Source organism: Mirounga leonina, unplaced genomic scaffold (assembly GCF_011800145.1).
Source record: "Mirounga leonina isolate KUSES-001 unplaced genomic scaffold, KU_Mleo_1.0 Mir_174, whole genome shotgun sequence".
In the NCBI taxonomy this organism is placed as follows: domain Eukaryota; kingdom Metazoa; phylum Chordata; class Mammalia; order Carnivora; family Phocidae; genus Mirounga; species Mirounga leonina.
This window is the reverse complement of record NW_023270451.1, coordinates 33,084,575-33,108,977: the sequence shown is the minus strand read 5'-3', so window position 1 is coordinate 33,108,977 and position 24,403 is coordinate 33,084,575. Positions and strand designations below refer to the sequence as shown.

Sequence of the window (24,403 nt, the reverse complement as noted above, 5' to 3'; positions counted from 1 at the left end):
GGGGGAAATCGGAGGGGTAGACGAACCATGAGAGACGATGGACTCTGAAAAACAAACAGGGTTCTAGAGGGGAGGGGGGTGGGAGGATGGGTTAGCCTGGTGGTGGGTATTGAGGAGGGCACATTCTGCATGGAGCACTGGGTGTTATGCACAAACAATGAATCATGGAACACTTCATCTAAAACTAATGTTGTAATGTATGGGGATTAACATAAGAATAAAAAAATTAAAAAAAAAAATTCGGCCTTTTTTCTTTATTCTTCATATAGTACCATGCAACATCTTCTTAATTGGCAGCAATATAGCTATTTCTTAGCATTTTAGATCTGTCTACTATAGAGGAGGACGGCGTATCTTTTGAGAGCGTGCATCCAGGGTTAACAAAGGTGAACATTATTAGGTCATATGGCTTCTGTTTTTGAATCAGATCATGTCAAAGAGGTCTAAAAAATTTGAAGAAAATCGGTTTAGCTCTTTTCACTTGTGGTAACACTTAAACAGGTGGGAACTTAATTGTATTGAATTGACCAAATTGAGAGGAATGCCAAGGAAACTGCTGTACTCACCTGGGACACTAGGTGGCACAGTGAGCTGCACACAGGAGATTTCTTCTAGCCTGAGGAGGGGATGTGCAGGAGAGATGGGATTTTATCAGATTCTAGGAGACTCCAAATAAATGTAGGAGGATTGAATTGTCAAGCCAAAGAGCTGTCACTTCCGGTTAGTCCTTTTCAAATGTATCCTAAGCTCGCTTATTTCTGTTGATTACACACATTCTGGTTAGCCACCTATACAGTGTTGAATACATGACTATTGACTTGGGTGGTAACGGGTCAAGGACTTACCAGTGTGAATTCCAAGTGACTTCACTGCCTGAAGGTAAAACCTTCCTGGTTCCTAGTTGGACAGTTAGGAACAGCAGGTAAGCCTCGATTTTAGCATACTAGCGCTTTATTCCATTTTCTGTTTGAAACTTAGTATTTTTTTTCTTTTTTATCTCAGAAAGAATTTCACAACACATTTGCATAGTTATGGACACAAAAGAAGATGAGAATCATGTAGGTCATTATCTTGAAGAAATACTAAAAAATGAATTAAATGTAAGTATTCAAAGGTTGAGTTTCATGACATCAAAGAGTTGAGTTCCACTTACTCCCTGTTTTTGAGCTGATGAACTTCTTAGTTGAATTCATACCTAATTGGGCTAAGGAAATGGAAGAAGTAGTAATAAGTGTGAGGAGGTCCATAGGAATTATTTGTAACATTTACCACTAACGACTTGGATTATTTACTTCTTTGACAACTTTTTGTCTTGAAATGTTTTGTTTGACAAAATGATCTTATTTAATTTTAAGTCATTTCCCTATTTCTATTAAAATGTATAACCATCTATCAGGACTTATGATGAACATGTGATGACCTTTTAACAATATACACAATCAAATTCTACTTAAAAGCTGAAGGAAAAAGTTTATTTAGTTAATTTTATCATGATAGTGCAGTTAGAAGGGGAACGGGCTCTGTTAGGACTGTCTGCTCAGATGGCAGCTTTTTTGCCTAATTTCCTTATCTTAAATTGAAAATGTCAATAACATCTACTTTGTGAAGTTATTAAGAGGATTGACTTTGGAAAGCATCTAACTTGTAGTAAATTTTTGGTGAAGATGAAACTGTAATAATTAAATTTTTGATGATGAGACAGATGTGTATTAAATTCTACCAGTAGCACTTGGAGCAACAACCCAAAGCTGAAAGAAAATGACCACCATATCCACTGTCTCTTCAGTGGAAAGGTTATACTGTAATCTACTTTGTGATATTGCTTCTATCTGTTGACTTTCTGGACATTTCCCCTTCATCCTTGGAAATTTTCACATCTTGCGCTGTCTGCTTTCTACCTCGAGTTCACCTATTGAGAATCTATTCCTAAATTCCATTCCCCAGTTTCACTGCTGCATCTTGCAGAATATTTATTGATAACTTTTCACTCTCTGACCCACTGAAGCACCCTTTTGCCTCAAAAATAGTCTTTTATCTTTGGGTAATCTCATTTATTCTTTCTCCAGTCAATGCAGAAGTCAATGAGGTGGGACCCTGAAAGAATATTACTGGAACTCTGGCTATCGATCAACCCTAAGTTTAGAGAGTTGGGTTTTTATACTTTTGTTGAGTACCCAGCTGTTGTATTCTGTGTGACTAATTCCTTTATGGATCTTTCTAGTATTAGACCCTGCAAGAAGTCCCTTTGATAACAATTATTACAGTATTCTCTTTTTATTGCTTCTTTTTCTGTATCTGTTGAATGATGAAATGACATGGAATGTAGGGATACACACAGTAGTACATTGACTGGCCTTGTGTGATTTATTCATCACTCTGGCCTCTCAGGTCCTTACCTTTTTCATTTCCAGTGACCTTCATCTACCTACCCATTGGGTCCAGTCTGCATATTGCCATCATCTTAACTGTGTTGACAAAATAAATACTAAGGTTATTTCTTAAGTTCTGACCACAACGTTTTGTCGTTTCATATATTCTGCTAAATTACTCCTGTGCATATTTGAATTTTATAGGAAACTCCAGGTCCCCCATCTTCTCCTTTTCTTTTGGCTACATTTTATTTTATACCCTTCCTTGCCTAGTTTAGATGTCATGTTTTAGGGCTTCAGTGGATCATGAATCTTCTACCGCCATCCTCAATTCCCTTGTCCTTCAAATGCACCCCTTCGTTAAAACTCCATGTATTTGTCTAACTTTTCACTTCTCTAAGCCTTGACTCAAACTTCATACTGCTGGAGAAAATTACACAGCAGTGCAGATTGTTGCCATTAAAAAATACTGGTCTCCATTCTCCAGTGGGCAAAGAATATTTTATTTATTTATTTTTAAAGCAAATATACTACGATTGCATAATCAACGCCCATCCTCCTCTGAATATTTTAAACCTCCTGCACTTTGCTCAAATGCTGAACCCAGGTTTTCTTAACTTCAGTGTTAGCATTTTGAGCTAGATAACTCTTTGTTGTGAGAGCCTGTCTTCTGTGTTGTATACTGTTCAGCAGCATCCTTGGCCTATACCCACCAGATGCCCCTAGTTGTAACAATTAAAACATCTCTGGTTATTAGTAAGTGTTGCCTGGATGGGGCAAAATCCTCCTTCAGTTGAGAAAAGCTGGTCCAGTCCCACTATCTTTAACCCCATTGTTAGACATGGTCTTGTCTCCAATTTCAGAGCATAATTACTCACTCCCACATGGCAGCATTCCTATCTTCCCGGCACCAAACCTCCAAAGAATCCTATGTCTGTAGCCGTACTCTTAATAGGACTGTTTCTTCTTCTGAGCTCTGGTTCCCCTCCCTTCTCTTCCCCCATTGCCATCAACATCCCAGCATATTCAAGTTCCTTCCATTAATTGAAACTAAACAAACAAAAAATCCTCTTACTCAGGTTACCCTGAAGCCAGCCTTGTTTAGAATAATTTAACTTCTCATTTCTCATTTCAGTGTAGCCTGATTTCCAGTCCTACCTTGTGTAGGAACTACTCTCAGCAAGGTCCTCAGTGACCCTTTGGGCAATCCACAACATTTATCAGTCCTTACCTTGATTTATTGCAGTACTTGACCCTCTTGTCTAATACTTTATTCCAGAAGGAATCTCATCCGTTTTTATAATGTCTTGTTTATCTGAACTTCCTTTTTTGTTTGTGGCTTCCTCTTAGTTTTGTTTATAGGATCCTGTTCATAATTTTTAGGTTTCTGTACATAGGTGAGTGGTTTACTCTGTATAACCATGCTGATGGCTTCACGTATCATCTACTTGCTAGAGATAAAACCATTCTCTAGCCCTGTGTTTAATTATTCACCAGCCTGTGTTTCAGATCTGTAAATTCATTTAGAAGTTCCTCAGACCCTCAAACTTAAATGTTAGTAGTATTTAACATTTCACAAATTCTTGTCTAAAGCAGTTGTCCTCCATCTGCTAAGGTTTCAGCCTCTGACATTTGTATATTTTGCCTAGTTCCCTAAACCTGGTGTAATCTTTCAACCATTCTCTATCTCACCCCTGAAGCAAATAAAATTCCAAAACACTTGAGTTTTATCTCAGTATCCCTCAACTGAGGAATCTGGAGTCTTTCCAGAGCTTAGTGCAGTCTTGATACCAGGGGGAGATTTATTGAATGCTAAATAAACAAATGGATAAATGATCATAACTTGTTATTACTAACTTGCACATTATATTATGTATTGTACTATGCTTTCTGTATAACCGATTATTCCCAACTTAGTGACCTTAAATAACAAACATTCACTGTCTCACAGTTTTTGTGAGACATAAGTCTAGGCACAGCACAGCCAGCTGGCTTCAGTTCAGGGTCTTTAATTTGACTGTAGTCAAGCTGTCCTCTTCAGGCTGAGGCTCACCTGAATCATCCATGGGCAAATGGATCTGCTCACAATTTATGCAAATAGTTGTGGTCAGGCCTCAATCCCTTGCCATGTGGGTTTATCCACAGAGCTGCCTCACAACATGGCATTCAGGATTGAAGGCATGGTCTTTTTGTAACTTGATCTTAAAAGTAACACCCCATCACTTGTGTCCTATTGTCTTCATTCAAAGTGAGTCAGTATATTCAACCCACACTCAAGAGGAGGGGATTATGTGAGATTGTGAATATTGAGAGGTGGGGGAATTTTTAGTGGGTCTCTTTTAGAAGTTGTCTGCCACAAACATAAATTTGTTACTAAGTTAGAAAAGAAAATACCCACTACCATGGCTATCCTAGTTTCCTGTACATGAGAAGCAGTACTATATTTAAGTCTGAGTCTTCTCTATTAGAAATCATTATCCAACCACACTATAATTCCTTAAATAAATGGAGGCCCAATCTATTTGATATGAAAACTAGTCCTTAGTACTCGAGTTTATCATATATTCTATATGACAAACACCAGAGTTGATCAGAAACATCCAAATAGTTTTTTTTTATTGTATTTTATTATGTTAGTCACCATACATCATTAGTTTTTGATGTAGTGATCCACGCTTCATTGTTTTCATATAACACCCAATGCTCCATGCAGTACGTGCCCTCCTTAATACCCATTACCAGGCTAACCCATCCCCCCTCCCCTCTAACACCCTCAGTTTGTTTCTCAGAGTCCATAGTCTCTCGTGGTTCATCTCTCCCTCCGATTTCCCCCCCTTCATTATTCCTTTTCCTTCTCCTAATGTCCTCCATGCTATTCCTTATGTTCCACAAATAAGTGAAACCATATGATAATTGACTTTCTCTGCTTGACTTATTTCATTAGCATAATCTCCTCCAGTCACATCCATGTAGATGTAAAAGTTGGGTATTCATCCTTTCTGATGGCTGAGTAATATCCCATTTGTAGATATGGACCACATCTTTATCCATTCGTCTGTTGAAGGGCACCTTGGCTCTTTCCACTCTTTGGCTATTGCGGACATTGCTGCTCTGAACGTTGGGGTGCATATGGCCCTTCTTTTCACTACATCTGTGTCTTTGGCACCATACACAAAGATAAACTCAAAATGGATGAAAGACCTCAATGTGAGACCGAATAGTTTTCAAATCAGTGACTGACAGATGGAGCTGAGTAGCCAAAACCAACAGACTAAGGACATACTCGAAACAAGAAATGAGTTTAATCACCTGAATTAAATACAGTTCTATCCAATATAAACCAGCCTAACAAATTTTCAAATTCTAGTAAAGAGTCATTGACTACTTTTTTTAGGTTTTTATGTTGATCATTCCATAGTATAACCCTAGGTGACCTGTTGTATAATCTGATAAAACATCCTAAATATTGACTTAATTTTAAAAGAAATGAGCCCACAAAATAGAGAGATAATAGTCTTAACATATTCTTCACAGCTTCAGAAATAGTTTCTGAGCTTTTACTAGGCTTCATTTCTATATTTTTTTTCTTTTCCTTTGCTACTCCCTCCGTCACTTTTTTTTTTTTAAGATTTTTGTTTGTTTGTTTTTAGAGAGAACACGTGTGAGCTCAGGGGGTGGTGGGGACCAGAGGGAGAGGCGGCATAGAGAGAATTGCAAGGAGACCCCCCCACCAAGCATGGAGCCTCACATGGGTCTTGACCTAATGACCCTGAGATCATAATTTGAGTCCAAATCAAGAGTTGGATGCCCAAACTACTGAACCACCTAGGTGCTTAACCCAGGTGTCACTTTTGATGATGGAAAACTTCAATTACATACTTAAAAAAAGAGAATATTAAGAATGCTCATGTATCTAGCTTCAACAATTATCAACTCATGACCAATCTTGTTTTCTCTCTACTCATTTACACCCCTCCGATTATGCTGATGAAAATTTCAGCTATCCTATCTTTTCATCTGTAAATATCTCAGTATGTATATGTACAAAAAAGATTTCATCTTTTAAACTATAATCACATAATTATCTCCAAAATATCCATAATTGTGCCCTAATATCTTTACATGTCCAGCAGTTCACTTTTCTCCATTTCTGCTATATATTTTATCCTTTTTGTTTCCCATTTGTTGGAATCATTGTATCTTTCAATGTACCTTTCATTCTCTTTCAAGATTGTCCACAAACTGGGGCACCTGGGTGGCTCAGTTGGTTAAGCGGCTGCCTTTGGCTCAGGTCATGATCCCAGAGTCCTGGATCAAGCCCTGTATCGGGTTCCCTGCTTCTCTCTCTGCAGCTCCCCTTGCTTGTGCCCTTGCATGCTCTCTCTCTCCAAAAAAAAAAAAAAAAAAAAAAAACTAAGAGTGTCCACAAATAACCATTGGTTTGTATGTCTCTTGAGTTCCTTTTAATCTATAGCTTTTATCTCTATTTTTTTTTTTTTTTTTTTTTTTAGTAAACTGTCTTTTAGAAATGCCCACATTAGGGGTTTTACTGTTTGCGACCCTGTGGTGTCACTTATCATGTCTGTCTATCACCTGTATATTCTGGAAATTGTAGTAAGATCTAGAGGTTTGTTCAGATTCAGACTAAAGTTTTCCTTGGCAAAAAATACATCATTTTCTTTTTCAAAGGTGGTGATGTATACTTCTCCCAAGAAGTACCTAAGTTCAGTCTTTTGTATTTCTTTGGTGTAGGCAGACACCAGTGCCTAGAGTCATTATTATATAAAGGTTGCAAAATGATACAAAGTGAAATGAAAAAGTGGAATTGTGGCTTCTGCTCTGGAGATCATCATTGGGGTTTTTTATTCTTAAAGATTATAGATAGAGTCATGATTTTTAAAATGCATTTGATGTGATTCAATGCATAGCAGTTATACTTTTACTAATGCTCAAATGGTCCAGTTTTGGCCATTCATTAGAAGCCTCTTCAGGTTAGCTTGAATCCTTTTCTCATTATGCTAATAGTTTGATAATTTTCCTGCTTTCTGATGTGACATGATATTCTAGATTCATCTTGACCTCTAGATTCATTTCCTGGCCAAACCTAGAATCAACCAGTTCTCTAGCTGGCTGCTACTAAACTGGTTATTGTTTCCAATTTTTATTTTGCTGAACAGGGGTAGAATACAGTTTCTGTCATTTGTTAAAAATAAAACACATCCTTGATTCTTATAGATGTTTCCAACTGAAATTAGAAATGGGAATGCAGATTTTTTTAAAATGTGTTTTATCTCTGTCACCTTTCTCTAGTGGTGAAATTTAGTGTTTTCTATAATTCCAACATAACACATTTGCTTTATTTCATGCTAATTGATTCCTGAGAATAATGTAAGGTATTTTTTCGTTCACTGTCTTAAGGGTATATCATGTTTAGGATTTACAATCAAATTAATGTGTTCTCCAGTCATTTGATATGTACTTCTAATTGGTTATGATGCTATCTAGGTACACAAAATCATTTGGCTTATTTTTAGACATTTCTTTTTCAAAAGAAATTTTTTTTAAAGATTTTATTTATTTGAGAGAGAGACTGAGATAGAGAGAGCATGAGAGGGGGGAGGGTCAGAGGGAGAAGCAGACTCCCTGCTGAGCAGGGAGCCCGATGTGGGACTCGATCCCAGGACTCCAGGATCATGACCTGAGCCGAAGGCAGTCGCTTAACCAACTGAGCCACCCAGGCGCCCCCAAAAGAAATTTTTTATAATTTTATATGATCTTTTATCAAAATCAAACCTACAAAGCAAATTACACTCAAAGAAGTCTAACTTTTGTCACTGTCTTCTGTACCCTGTTGCCTCCTTCTTTTCTGGGTAACCAGTTTTCTTGAAGTTTTATGGTTTATTCTTTTTACTGTTTATCAGTATCTGTATAATAAGTATTGTTTTGTATTTATTAAGATTTTTCTCCTGTCCTCCTTTGACTACCTTTGTATAAATATTCCTATGAAATACCTTTGTCTTTTACTAATATTAATTTAAATTCTTTTGGCTCTTGTCTAATGGGTCTGTCTTCTGGGCAGTGTGGAAAATAACTAGTGTCATCTTCTGCTACCTCTGCTTTCAGTATCTAATCTGAATTAGTGTCTTTTAATTAACTACCCGCTAACACCTTTAAAATAACAGCAAGCCTTTTTTATATTCTCTTCCATTTATATGTGATTACATACTATGTTGTTTCACAACCATTACTTATTCTTAGATTTATAAGTAAATGTTTCTTTAGTTTTAAGAAGACTTACGTTGATATTTTGCAGATCATTTTGGTTCCCTGAAACTAATACTCCAGGAGATTTCCCAGGGAGGGCTCCTCGACACAGTAGTCCAAGTTCTTGCATGTGAATAAAATTATTCTGTGGTTAAAAATGTACAAGTTGATGTTGGCTCAATGAAAACATGGGTTCAAAACTTACACCCTGAACACCTTAAATATGGTTCTGCATTGTTTTCTATCATGAGGTGTTTGGATCTGGTCTCTTTGCCTGGATGCCCGGTGAATTCTTTTTCTTTAAAGTCCAACTGTTGTTGGCCCTTTTGGGTTAATATACCTATGTACACTATGTGTTCTTGTAGAGTATAATTTCATTTCTTTTTATTTCATGAAATTGTCATGGCATTATTGTTTTAGCATTTTTCATTCCATTACTTTAGTTTTCTTTTTCTGACATTCCTATTTGTTTGCCTATCTTTATAGCTATTACTTTCTCTCAGTTTTTAAAAAATGTTTTAATTTAAACTTTTCATAATTTAAATTTTATATTTCTCTTCAGGCATAATCTGTGGTATTTACTTTCTTCTGTGGTCTTCCTAATTTACCCTTCATTTCTGAAACATTATTTTCTCATTTTCCCATTTTCTTGTTCTAATCACATTATTTCTGATTTATTCCAATTCTGACTTCTGTAATTCTCTTGTTGTTTTAGCTTATTATTAAATGTTGGGTTGCAACTTTCACTCATTTTGTGAATGTCTTTCTGAAGTGTGTGTATTGCTTGTAGGGACATTATTTGGCTCTTCATTCACTCATTCATTCGTTCATTCATTCATTCATTTGAGAGAGAGTGCATGCACGCAAGAGCTGATGGGGAGGGGCAGAAGGAGATAGAGAATCTTAAGCACGCCCCATGGCCAGTGCGGAGCCTGACGTGGGGCTCGATCTCACAACCCTGAGATCATGACTGAAATCAAGAGTTGGATGCTTAACTGACTGAAGCACTGAGGTGCTCTATTCTTTTATTTCTTATGAGATTTGAGGTCCTCTCTTATTGCTACTTTTTAAGTAAGAGAGTTTTTTAAATCTATATTTAAGATGAAGGGGTGGGTCAGAATAATTTTTATAGCTTAATTGCATATACTTCTTATTCACTTGCTCAGGAAAAATGGAAGAGATCGCCGTGCTCTTCCTGAGTTTCTATCCTTGCTACCTTTCTCCTTTACCTGGATCTTCTCTTTGGCTCCTAATGCACCTCTGTCAATTTAGACTTTTCTGGCTGATGCTTTGACTTAGAAGGTGCTTTCTTAGTTTGGGCCCAGACTCCTAATAATCCCCCAGCAGAGTGAGAAACTTCATGTGGCCCCTTTGTTTTCAACTTTGAATTGGAGACTAGATAGCCTCTGAGTTTTTGCTGCTCTTTCCAGAATAGCCTGCTAAGGTATCCAGAGAGTACCTGATGATGGTTTTGTATTACTTTCTTTGGGCTCCTTTTTACCCCTCCTCTTTGGCCTGCACATTATCTTAAACGGTGGGGGTCTTTATAGTTGCTCGCAGTTTATCCCTACCTACTTATACTGGTTTTGTGATAGATAACATCTACAGGTTTTCATTTTTGAAGTTTTTTCTTGTACTGTCTGTTTTTATGGAGAGATCTACAGAGACTTGAAGATTAGAACAACTCTTTCCAGAATCTTCTTTCCTTTATTCTTTATGTGTGCTCTGCTTGATATATCTAATTTTTAAGCACTTAAATTTCTCTCTGAATTTCAAGTGTCTAGTTGATCTATAAATATACGTGATAACTTTAGAACTTGAAAAAATTAGGCTTGATTTGAAGTTAGGGATTTCTTTCATTTAATAAAACCAAGATGTATGCGGATGTTCAAAAGAAAGAAGTACCACTGATTTGGTGCCTGGGTGGCATAGTCCTTGAAGTGTGGGATCTCAAGGGTGGTGAGATCGAGCCCTGCCTCGGGCTTCGTGCTTTGTGTGGAGTTTGCTTGAGATTCTCTCCGCCCCTCCTTCTGCCCCTCCTGCTCATGTGGTCTCTTGTGTGTGCTCTCACTGTCTCTTTCTCAAATACTTAAGTAAATCTGAAAAAAAAAAAAAAAAAAAAAAGTACCACTGTTTCTCAAGCACCTCTTAATTGTAATATACTCCTTTGAGGAGATATATTGGATTTTTTAAAACTAAGAGTTCATGTAGAATTTACAAAAAAGAACTTTGTGTGTTCTGTAAAGTTAGAGAATCTCGGTTGACTTGGAAGGAGCTGTCATTCAAAAATCTGTCCTGGCTTCTTTTTTTTTTTTTTTTTTTAAGATTTTATTTATTTATTTGAGAGAGAGAGAGAAACAGCATGAGAGGGGATAGGGTCAGAGGGAGAAGCAGGCTCCCCGCCGAGCCGGGAGCCCGATGCGGAACTCGATTCCAGGACTCCAGGATCATGACCTGAGCTGAAGGCAGTCGCTTAACCAACTGAGCCACCCAGGTGCCCCTGTCCTGGCTTCTAAATTTGCCTAAAAACCATTAGACCACAGAAGGACTTAACAAAATGTTTTCTCTCAGACACCCACAGCACTAACAGTTGGAGTGCCTTTTATATGCCAGAGATATGCTATGTACCTTAGTCCTTTAAAATAATCTACCCCCCCCCCCCTTATTTTACAAATAGAGGAAAACTCTGGTTTAATGATTTACCTGAGATCCCATAACTATTAACTGCAGGTGCTGATTGACTCATTATGATTTCTATTAAATATTCTTCTAAGAAAAGGTAAATCAAAAGAACTGAAAAAACATGTTTAACAGGGTTTATACCTAATGTTAGGAAGAAGTCCCCTTGGGTAAGGAATTGCTTAATTTTATATATTTTTCTCCCCCATAAGGGAAAATTTATCTTGTGTCATTTTTCAGCCCATAATTTACAGACAAACACAAAACACCCCATTTTCTAACATTTTTACCTCCCAGAGCTTTTGTCTCCCTCTGAAAAGAACATATAAAAAAGCTGAAGTCACCAGGATTGAAATCAAGTCACCTGCTGGGCAGATCAGTGAGGGTGTGGAGTTGCTCAGTACACAGTGGGAGGATTGTCTTATTGGCATGAAAAGAAAAAATGATTCTCGTTGAAACTAAAGGAAGAGATTGGGTATGCGTGTTATAATTATCTGTGCTAGATTTTTGAAACTTACCTTAGGAGGCAAACTGAATAAACTCTAATGATGCACACCAAATACATGAAAGAGGTTGGTTAAAAAGTAAAATAAGGAACTAAGTAAGGGACACCCTTTCTAACCTCCATACATAAGAACATTTCGCTCATACTTGAATTTCAAGGCTTTATAATCAGACTTGTTATATTTCTTTGATTTCTTAAAGAGTTTGAAGTATTTCATGGACCACACCTAATTTAGAGCTCGAGCTATCCAAATGTACATAAGACAGTAATGGAGGAGTCTGTTATCATTGTTTCCTAACTCAACAAATATTGAAAAATAGTTTATGATATATACTTTGAGTAGTAAGGGATTTATAAGTAAGGGATTTATAAGAATGTGGTCATTCTTCATTAGTCCTTAATTCCCTAATTTACTTACCAAATAATACATGCCTGTTAAGATTTAGTCACTGGATACTGGGAGTTGAATTAAACAAGTGTGGTTCCTTCAAGGGTTATCTGGAACATAGTGTTGAGTTGGGGATAACACAGTAAATGAATTAAAGATGTTTAGTTACAAATGGTGAAAACAATTGTAAGCAATAAGTAAAGTATGCTAATGTGAGAGAGAGCCCTGGAAAATCCTTTAGAGTGCAGAAGGAGAGCAGTGAGCTAGAATCTCTTGGCAGATAGGACATTGAGTTAAACCTCTAAGTGTAATCAGGAGTTAGCTAAGAGAAATCCAGGTGAAAGAGTGTGTAAAAGGCATTCAGAGAGTTGTGTTGAGTGGGCTGAAAGAAGACTCCTATGGTTGAAGTGGAAGTGAAGTGTTGGGACGTGGGGACAGGCTCTGTGAAGGTTACTACCACCACAAGTGCTGCTACTGTTGTTACCGATATTTTGTCCTAAGAGCAAAATGAACTGATGGAAAACTTGAGCCGGAAATGATATAAACCAGTTATATTTTTAAAAGGATTATGTTGGCTATTGCTTCTTAAAGTTCTGTAGAGGACGACATGTAGTATTTAATGTTTTCTTACATCACATTTACCCCTACAAGCCCAGGTCTTTTCAACCCATTTTTCATTGATATAATGAAAGAAATGAAGTTCTTATCTTAAGATAAGAATGCTTATCTTATATTTGGAACAAACAGGGACTATAGGAGATTTTCTTGTATTTGCTTATCCACTTCTTCCTGTTTCCTGGAGCACATAATTTCATTACTGTTCTGTGTAACAACCAATGACTAGCAGGATATGACTGAGACACATTTGTTTTCCTGGGTGTAAGGCATCCTTTGGTTTTATTGAGGCTGTCTGTGATACAGACAGCCTAATTTATTTTGCCTAATGCCCCCAAGGTTGTGGCCAGTGAGTATATGGATCTGTGCTTTTTCTTATAGACCTAACTAGATTCAGTGTATGACATACTAGTTAAACAAAACATCAAAAATAGCTAATGAAATAAGAGCAGAAATGAAGGAAACAGGACAAATTAAGTCATTGCAACATGGTAAGACCCATTCAAAATGGGGGTTATTTTATGCTTATTTTGACATGTAACACAATATTTGCTTTAAAGATAAAGGATTTGTTCATTTTTTGAAGCTGAACAGAGTGAAGTATAGTGAAATAACACAGTAAACACTACCGTGGGACTTCTGACTGAACAATACCAACACAATTCAGTTAGAATATGTGATTTTGGTGTATATACAAGACTACAGAGACTAGCTGAAGACCATCCAATTAATTTCTTTGAGTTTATTTGGGATGTTAGCCAGATTTCCTGATCAGTTTTCCAGAGGTAAAAAAAAAAGTTCAAAATTATTGGACCACCTAGTTGCTTGGGATGGTATTAATTATATTCATGCTGTATTTAATAAAATTAACAGTTTATAATTACAACTGCTTGTCATAGTTTTAGAGTCATTATTAATGAGGGAGTGAATATAATCCTCCTTAAATACCACTTTGTGTACTTTATATACATATCTACGTTTTTTGTCTCTGTATGTTTTTGAGTCACAGGCACATAATGAAATATTACCCTTTCTCAAGGAACCAGATGGTTAATTTGGAAAAATGCTATTCTGCATCCTTGTCCACTTAGGAATGAGGTCATTGTTCACGAGTTCTAGACAACTGTTATGCTGAGTTAAAACAAATCAAAAGAATACACAACATTTACTCTGGGGCATATATTTGTAAAAAAATCAGCTCTTCTAATTCAGGAAATTAATTGATTTTACATACATACATGGTAAACATGTTTAGGAGGAAAGTCTATAAAAAACTGAAAAAATGTTGTTTGGAAAAAAAAACATTGGAGTGTAAGTTATAGTTTCTATCCTTCATCAGTTGATACTGATGAATAATATATATTCACTTGTTTTCTTATGCTATTTAAAGTGAGATACAGTTTTAGAGCTTATTTACTGTGATTTCACTTCACTTTATTGATTTTATTGGTTCCAAATATAGGATACATGTTTTTAAAATAACATTTTATACTCTGAATTATTGTATCTCCCCTCATGAGTTTGGAGATGAATTTCATTTCAACTATTTGCATGCAGTATAACTCTATTTTGTAATACCATAAAGTAGTTTATTCTATTGTTCTCTTGGCTTTAGCTAAATAATGGCTCTTGGGTTTTTGTTGTTCCAGGGAAGCTGAACCAAATATATCCATTTGAGCTTGTAGTCATAATAAATTATCCATGGCATCTTGTTTCCAAAGCCTGGAAGTACTTGCCTGCTTAAGTTCAAATCTCTTTTTCTCTTGGATGGGTACTATATCCTTTCAGTGGCTGTTCATTGTCTATGAGTCAAAGTCTATACAGCTTGACCAGTTATTTGATCTCTTTCATGGTCTATACTGAACCTTTCACTCACTAAATTCTCTCTATTGTAGTCAAACATACTATCTTGCTCATGCCTTGAAATTCTGTAGTTTTCTGTCCTTTTCACCTAGCATTCTGTTTAATTATATTTCCATCCCTATTAGTCAGCTTCAGATTTCATTTGAGACTCAGTTTAATAACTCTTTTCATGAAGTTGTCCCCATTTTTCTGGTTCTTGGACTTCCTAAACTACTCATCAGCAGTGGTGTCACTGTGCATGTTCTGCCTTTTATTGTTATATTCTTATACCCATCTCTCTCACCATTTCTTTTATCACTGATCCTTGCACAAGGCCATATATATGGTGAGAACCAGATACATAGTTGTGGTTAATGGTGAGAGGATGATGAACAAGCAAGCTTCTGGAAAACCTCTCCACCTGGATGTCAGCCAAATACATTTCTGGAGATAAAGAGATAGCCACTGGGCATCCATCAATCACGTGAACTGTTGAGAGGAGTTTAGAAAAGTACGCCCAAGAAGTTTTAATTGATTTCCCAGCCAGAAGACAACTATTATCACAAAAGGAGGGAAGGGAAGGGCAAAGAGCAGATGTTGGAGAGATGAGATGAACTGGAGTCAGCCAGAGTGATGAAGTTAAAGTTGGTGTCCAGAGGCCTTCTGTCAGGAAAGGAGGGAGAGAGGGGGAGAGAGAGAGAGAGATGAGGAAATGAGCTGTGCAGAGGGGGCTCTGAAGTGGGGTGAAGAAATAGGTCCATAAGCAACACTTTAAGGTTTGTTCTTTAGAACCTAAAATAGGATTCTACATCAAGATACAAATTTACCTTTATTAACTGGGCATATACGGCTTAAAAAATATCCTGAAGTGTGCATGTGTTCACACACTTCTGAAATAAGTCACATGATCTTTTTTAGTTACTTTTGCCTAAAAAGTAATTTATCTTTAATATTATAAAAACATTTTGGACCTATACACTAAATAATGTATATTCAATAGGTTACAGCTTATAATGAAAAGTTGTATGACATGGAAATTTCATTTTCTACGTAAATATGGGAATTACATTTCTTGGTAGAGAGGAAAATACAATAATGAAAATTTTTTTGCTTACTATGTAGGATTTGAACAATTACAGTGGTAGTATTTGGATTGTACAAGTGTTGGGATGGTATTAAATATTCCCTAAAAGTTAATCTAGTGGATAGTTCCTCTGTGATAGAAGAGCATGTGAAATCACTAAGCTGCTCATACACGATTGTAGCTGCTTATGGTTTCTTATGGTGTATTTCCTATCTAATTTAAAATTAAAGACAGTGAAAAAACAAGATAAAGAGCTTACTGAGTTGCAAATCTGGTTTTAATATATACCTCCTTTTACCTACTCATTTTGAATATACACTTGTCACATTTGTGGTATGATAAAAATATTAAAACACTTGATAAAAATCAATTTTAGTATTTCCCTTATAAAAAGAATGACTATATTAAAGCCTTAAAGTTGCTAGAATATTACTGTTTTTGGTATCACATACTGATTCACAAATAAATGCTGAATACCCAAAACTAGAACTCTCCAGCTAATGCAGGATTTTGCAGTAGCTATGCTTTTGACTTACTTATATAGATAGTTTTTTATCTTGGAGGTTGGCCAGTGTGTGCATCATAGAATATGTGACAGCATCCCTGTCCTCTGTCTGCTAGGTGCCAGTGGTAGTTTCCTATCCCACATGTGACAGCTGAAAATGTGTCCTGACTTTGCTGACTTGACAAAGTTGCCCTGAGTTAAGAACTGCTAAAACAATCTGTTAGGTTTCATGAAAGCTCAAATTTTACAGTGGGTTGGGAGTAAAGCCATATGTGTTGTACTTGTAATTTCTAATGAATGTATAGCTACATGTAATAAACTATAGTCTTCAGTAGACTATTTAAATCATCTATAAAACTGACTTGAAACTGTTGTTGGTGTTGATTCTAATTAATCTAAATCCATGATATGACTAGAATATAACTTGTGCATACTTTATTAGGGCATAATTATATAGGAAATGGGCTCTAATTATACTTCTATATATCTGGACAGTGTCTAGTTACTTAGAAAAAGTTAAAATTTTGTAAAAGTAAATTAGATTATGCTATAAATTTGGTTACGAATTTGGAAAAAAATAGTTGAAGTAATTCTTTAATGTCACTCATGTATATTTGCCATACTGATTAAATCAAGATGTGGGTAATTTATTTTAGATGATACGGAAATGCAATGGCTTCAGTAGAGTCCAAGTTAAAATTATATTCTGATGGCTACATGGAAGTACACTCTTGAAATGAGGAATTTTCTCATTTCTACTGAAAATGAGAGTGGGCTTTTAGATTAAAGTGGGTTCAAATTCTCTAACCTCTTGCTGCTTCAAAGTGGGTTTCATGAACCAGTTTTAGCAACATCAGCTGGCAGCTTGTTAGAAATGCAGATTCTTAGACCCCCAACACATGTCTACAGGAATAAAAATCTCTATTTTTAACAAGATTACTGGGCATTCTTATGCATATTGAAATTGGAGAAACACAAGTCTAAACTTGATTTCATCTTTCCAGTATGATGTAAGCTCCACAAGGACAGAAACTTTGTGTAGTTCATTGCTACGATCTCCGTGAACAATCTGCGGTCCGGCTCAGAGCCCTCAATAAATACTTACTGGTTGAATGAATGAAATGCTAATCCATCAGTGGATAGGATACTCTCTTCTTGCCTTTTATATTTTTAATTAAGACAGAAGATTTGTTTATGTCATCTTGCCAGTACTCAGCTTCCAAATGTTTTATGCATTACCAGGAAAAAATAAAGAGGTCATATTACTGCAAATACCTTTTTAACATATTTTTTGTCATTTACAAAATGACTAAATGGGTAATATGGAATATGCCTGCCAAAAATACTTATGAGCTAAAGCTAGTAATTTCTCATTTACTACAAAATTTTCCACTAGCTATATGAAGTATAACATTCTGTAGTGAAACTGGGTGGGAAGATAAGCTTGAGCAGATGTGCATTTGGTAGCTTTACCTTTTTCTATAGACACAATATCCAGCTTTTGGATGTATAATTTGTATGATGAAATGGGAGCCTTGAATTTGTTGGGATAGTGTTCAGGTTTGTAAGGCTTGAGGTTTGTATATTCTATTCCACAATCCTTGTAGTTTTGCATCAGAACTGTAATGGCCTTCAAAGGAATTTTAACAGACAGAAGGGGATGTATAAAGGTGGACTTTTTAAAGGTTTTATTACCACAATAATCACTTCTGCTACCATCACCAACTACTCGGCATGTGTTGAATGCAGTGGTTTGGACATCCTTGACTGTTTTCCAGGATAAAATCTAAGAACTGGCATTGGAGGACCTTTCTTAAATATTTGGTTCCCTGTCCAGGACCCAGAAAAATGATCTGAGTTAGGAGATTGTGTATGGCAGCAATTAAACTTTTTTTTTTTAAAGATTTTATTTATTTATTTGAGAGAGAGAGAGAGAATGAGAGAGAGCACATGAGAGGGGGGAGGGTCAGAGGGAGAAACAGACTCCCTGCCGAGCAGGGAGCCCGATGAGGGACTCGATCCAGGGACTCCAGGATCATGACCTGAGCCAAAGGCAGTCGCTTAACCAACTGAGCCACCCAGGCGCCCAGCAATTAAACTTCTTAGGACTCAAATGACTTTGTCCAGATGAGGTGTTCCTCCTGAGCTGACTTTGGAATCTGTAGTATCATTCTCTCTGAGTAAATGTCTTGTGACTTTCATGATGAGGTAATAGTCACCTGGAGTAAACTGACACCCAGTGTATTGAGGTTAAGGAAAGGGACCGGGGGATCAAATAGACCTTAGTCTGAGTACTATCCCTTACTGGTTGTATGATCTCAAACATGTATTTAAACTTCTGTGCCTCAGTTTTCGTAACACAACATGCGTATAATGATGATATATATGTAGGTGTGCTTTGTGATTTCAATAAGATAATTGTTTAAAATATTTAACATAGATTCTTAAAAAGGGTAAAACTTCAAATGTAAGGTATACAATGCCAAGGGGTAATGGAGATGTGGTGATGTGTTAAAGTGCTATTTAAAAGTGGGAGTTAAATGAATAGTGAGTAGAATTAACATAGCAGACATTAAATATAGCACTATGTGCAGGGATGTTTATTAGTGCTTTAAATATATTCAAGTAAACAAAGATGAATGACATGACAGCGCTCACACTAGACTTCAAACTTTTATAACAGTGATTGTTGGGGGAAGTCCTTGGACTCAGGAATAGAGACAGTGACCATTGCCTTATGTAACATTGCAAAAGGACCTTAAGGGCTAATGTTAGACTCCAGTCTTCATGCACTGTGGCTTTTAAGCTGCATAAGCAAGGAAGTACCAGCCCTTCCTCTGGTGTGATAAGGTACTGGAATCCAGCATTGTTGTGACATGGCAGAACCTTGGTTCTAATGCTGTTCTGCCTGCCCAGCATTTTTAGGACTAAGTGAAGGTCAAGACTTTGGTATATCCAGTGGGCTAGGGTCTGAGTCTTTGGTGGCAGCTTGTGAAGTAGCAGTCTACTGGTATGATGTACCAGCTCACTGTTCATATTTGGAGGTCCATAACTTACATAACATGGCAGAATGGTAATCTGGTTCATTTGTCACCTCAAAAATGCACTAAGATTTATTTTCTTAAAGCTTTTTTCCTCTAAAGCTTCCCGGGAAGCTCAGCTTCCCAGGAAGCTCACCTATAGGGAAGAAGTTCTGGAAAAGTTAATCCTTAACTCTCACATATTAATTAACCCTCTTATCAATTCTGAAGAGTTTATTTTACTGATGAGTAGACTGATCCACAGGGCTTAAGTAATTCACCCAAAGTCACACAGAAAGCTGGTTGCAGAGCTTGTTTCAGAGCCAGGGAGCTTGGCTCCAAAGACCGTGCTCTTAACTACAAAAAGGGCTTTAATGCTGAATCTTAAAAAAATAAAAAATAGTAAATGCTCAGCATTAGGTGGGCAAAACGTCCACAAAAGCCTAAAAATAACCATGAAGTAAAGATTAACTGGCATTGCAAGAGTAGAAAATAATGAATGCTTATTAAAGGAGTTTCTCAGGTGAAAATTGCTAAAAATGGAGAAGGAGAAGATCTGGGCTGTTAACCTCAGAAGGTCCAGGAACAGCATTCACACACTAGAGATAAACACACTGAGTGATGAACTGATGGCCCAGTCTCAGCAGTCACAGTTGGCAGAAGATGCCTTTCAAAAATATGGATTTGCAGTATAGAAAGATACTTTTTCTTCAGCTTTATTGAGATATAATTGACAAATAAAAATTATATATATGATTATATATATATTAAGATGTACATATACACTTTGAAATGGTCATCACGGTCAAAGTAGTTAACATATTCATCACTTCACATAATTACTGTTTTTTGTGTTTTATTTATTTTTTTGGTTTTTGTCAGAACTTAAGATCTATCTTCAGTAAATTTCAGGTATACAATACAATATTGTTAATTATGGTCATCATGTTCTACATTAGACCTCCAGAACTTAGTCATCTTGCATAACTGAAACTTTGTACCCGGAGACCAACATCTCCATTTCTTCTACCCCAGCTCACTGGGGTTGCCCTTGGCAACCACAAGACTTTTAATTGTTATTATTGTCTACAGAGTAGAAAGTGTATCTTGCTCTTATTTGCTCATTTATGCCCACAGTAGTGCCATTGTTTGGATGGGAGGGAGGTGAGAAATTAATGGAATCAGATTTATAGATGGTCCAGCCAACATGTTCTGTAAAAAGAAGGTTGACTTTTCAGAAACATATTTTGGTGCCTCTGACTCATGGGACTTGAACCAAGGTCTTTCAGCCTTAGTTAAACCTTAACTCTTCTTGAAATGGAAAGCATTTTTTGACAATCCATTTCCTTTTCTAATAGCCATGCTTTAAATAGTATTTTTAGTATTCAGATGGTTGCACATTTCGTTAATAGTAAATCTTTTCTAAATTCTTATTTGTCATGAGGTAAGGAAAGTACTTCATGGTTTTTTTGTTTTTTGGTATACCTCTTTAATTTTACTGAACATACTGGAAGGTTGTTTTAAATATTGTTTAAATGTTCTTTGAACCAAAATATTTACAGAACAAGGAGTTCTTCTAGCCAGCAGATTGTTCCATTTGTTGTGTTTCAGTGTGGAAACATTAGGAATGACAGCATGAAATGATATCATAGAGCGTTTTCATAAACAACCTAATAGCATTGTCTAATGTGGTCTTTGTTTATTAAAGGTGTCCAAGACTTTTTTATATTTAGGTAAATCTAAGTGTTTTTTTTTTTTTTAACTCAAGCATGGAAAATATTTTCTGGGTGGGAGAAAAGGAATATGATAAAAAAAAAAAAAGAATTACACTTAACTGGAAACAGTTCTTTAGAGTGTCAATTTTAGGAAGAAATCAATTGCAGTGTTTCTGTTTGTTTTTTAAAGGTGGTAAGAAAATGTTACTATTGGGCGCCTGGGTGGCTCAGTTGGTTAAGCGACTGCCTTCGGCTCAGGTCATGATCCCAGGGTCCTGGGATTGAGTCCCACATCGGGCTCCCTGCTCAGCGGGAGGCCTGCTTCTCCCTCTCCCACTCCCCCTGCTTGTGTTCCTCCTCTCGCTGTCTCTGTCTCTGTCAAATAAATAAATAAAATCTTTAAAAAAAAAATGTTACTATTTAATACTTGTGTGTGCATATCTGTCTTAGTTTGTAGGCCCTAGATGATGAAACTTTTAACTGGAATTTTAATTCATTAATAGTAGAACAAATATATCTTAATAATAACAAAAGTTAACATTGGCTGGGAATTGTGCCTCCATATATCTATATCCTGTATTCTAGCAGCTTATGTTGTATTTATTAACTGTTATAATTAAGTTTAAGAAACAAAGCTTTAACAAGGGAACAAGTATATATTGAAGTCAGTATGGGCTGAAGCCATCACAGGTGAGAAAGGGTCCAGTGTTTGTGACAATAGAAGGAAGTGGCCATAAAGAATATTTTTGTTGACAAGTACTGTTGATAAGTAAAGTTGCATGGTTAGGATTTGAACAGAATATAAGTAGATTATGGAGGACTTTAACAATTATAGAACTTGAGATTTAATCTAAACACATGTATATATATAATCGAATGTTCTTAAATGTTTTTAATTGAAAAAAATGAAATGAAGCTCGGTTTTAGGAATATTAATCTGAAAATACTCTTAACATTTATTGAATACTTTTTTTTTTTTTTTTTTTTTTTGGAGAATGTGTAATACGCAAGTGCTATAGACTGAATGGGTTCTCCCCCACAATTTATGTGTTGAAATCCTAACCCCAGTGTGGTGGTGTTAGGAAGTGGGGCCTTTGGGAGATGATTAGGTCATGAGGATGGAGCCTTCATGAAGGCCTTAGTTCTCTTACAAAAGAGACCCCCAAGAGTTTCCTTGCCTCTATCATCATGTGATGACACAGCATGAACACTGTTGTTTTTGAATCACAAAGGGGCCCTTGACAGTCCCTGAATCTACTGGAACCTTGATCTGGCTCATTCTGTCTTCTAAACCCTACCCATGGATCTGCAAGACATTGTTATAGGGCAATGGTGATTATCCAGATAATTCTTAAATTTTAATTGAGGGAAAAGTAGATTGAGGGGCTGAAATGAAGGCCAGGGAAAAGTCAGAGAAAATCCCTTAAATCTTTGTGGTACAGCAGCTGAGGTAGGGAAAATTTTCAGTGCCCACCATTTTTTTTTTTTTTAACTCTGCAACTTATGAAAAAAAATTAGGGAACTCTATAATTCATACTAAAAAGAATTGCAGCACATGCAAATCAGATTTTAAAAATATGAAAGAAACATCAATGCTTTCCCTACCCCAAAAATATTCTCATACCTTTTGTTCTGTAGAATTCAGTAAAAATTTGAATTCAAGAAGGCTAAAAACAAACTTCAAAGATGGCATTGCAAGAGATGAATACAGTTATCAGAGGAAATAAAATTAAGACTAGAGCAACACTATTTTAGAACTACTTAGCAGATGAGAAATAGAATACAACTGATACCAGGTTATTATAGCAGGAAACTTGAGATAATTACAGTGTGCTCTAAGTAAAAATTAAAGAGAATAGATGTGAATGATGAAAAAGGCATCCAACATATGGATAATGCTTATTCTCAAAGCTAGAAGAATATTTCCTTGAAATGACTAATTCTGTAAGACCAAATGGGCATAGCTGTGGGAAAATTGAGGAATAACAATTGCCAAGTAAGCATGTACTGATTTTGGTTAGGATTTTGAATTTCCTCATAAAGAATTCTTCAGACAGGGACCTAGGTGCCAAAAAACCAAAATCAAAACTTAAAGAAAAACTCTGCTTGACCTCTTGCATCTCCACAATATTCACTATCCAAATACAATGAAGCTGTGCTTATGAACTTTGGAGGGAATGCAAGTGGAATCCAAGGATGTGACCATCAGCCAAATTGTCCATTATAAAGATGATGAGGGGAAAAATAAAATACAATGTCTACATGTATTATTAGAACTACTGATGTTGAGATCTATCAGGTAACATAGGTTAACGAGAAATGGAGTCTAAGTATCAGGATAGTACACGGCGCTTGGTGGTGGTGGAGCAGTGACTACAGATCTGTGAGGGAGAGAGGGAACCAAACTTTTCTTCCCAAATGTCTCTTCTTTGAGTCTAAAAGCAAAAAGTCAAAGAATCTAAAAATGTCGAGGCTTTTGTAAAAAACAAGACCAACTAAAAAAATTCCTTGCAGATACAGTTCATTACATGAAGAAGTGAATTAAAAAGAACTTAGAAATGGAGAAATTTTGTATAAAAAGTGTTTTGGGATGTAGATATGTCTGCATTGTGGGTATTATGGTTCTAGAATAGAATGTGAGTATAATAAATCCTGTCAGGGTAAAAATAATATGACCAGAACCAGGCTTGAGGTGGAAGTTAAAATGTGTTATTTGTTTCCCCCTCATAGAAGGAGGTCAACAAATACTGACAAATGAAGTTCGTTGCCATTAAAAATCCAATGTCTTAATGCTCTCCATGCTACCTTTTCTTAATATTTAGAAGCTTAGTGCTCTGGAAAATAATCTGAAGCTTACCATCATCTTCAGGTTTACTCTATTCAATTTTCTTTCCTAACTAGATAAACAAAAAAAAAACAGGAATGTCATCTCATTAGAATCTATTACTGCTTTTGTTCCTGCATCCTTTTATCCTACTGCATATATTAATAGAGAGTCGTAGGAATGATATTTATCGAACGTTGAAGTTACGAGGTAGTGGAACTTTTGGATTTTTTTTTTTACCTTTTTCAAGTTGTTGGTTTTAAGAACATAGACCATTTTTCTTGAAATGACTTTTTTCTTAAAAAAAAAAAAACTGTTGTAAGTTTAAAATGCCTATTTATTATTTGCTAGCAGTAAAAACAGGATGTTTCTGTGTGCAAGGATCCCATACCCTGTCCTTAAGAATTTTCTCCATTTCAGTACTTACAAAGCTAAATATCTCTCATGTTCTCATCCTAGACCTTATTTACATATATGCAAAAGAAAATTTTAAATTAGGTCACTTTTTAGAATTCAAATTTACTTACATTTTTGAAGTTAAGATCTGATATGATTGTCGTTTATCTGTTAAGTCAAACTTGGCAGGATCTGAG

General features: G+C 36.1%; 1 protein-coding gene across 1 annotated transcript in view; it reads left to right on the top strand.

Moving 5' to 3' along the window:
• The window catches only part of CRPPA (CDP-L-ribitol pyrophosphorylase A), a 300,837-nt gene that overhangs the window by 136,772 nt on the left and 139,662 nt on the right, over positions 1 to 24,403 (top strand). The window contains exon 6 of the mRNA XM_035020668.1: positions 1,003 to 1,100. Within this exon, the coding sequence (XP_034876559.1) occupies positions 1,003 to 1,100 (98 nt within the window). The remainder of the gene's footprint in view (positions 1 to 1,002; positions 1,101 to 24,403) is intronic.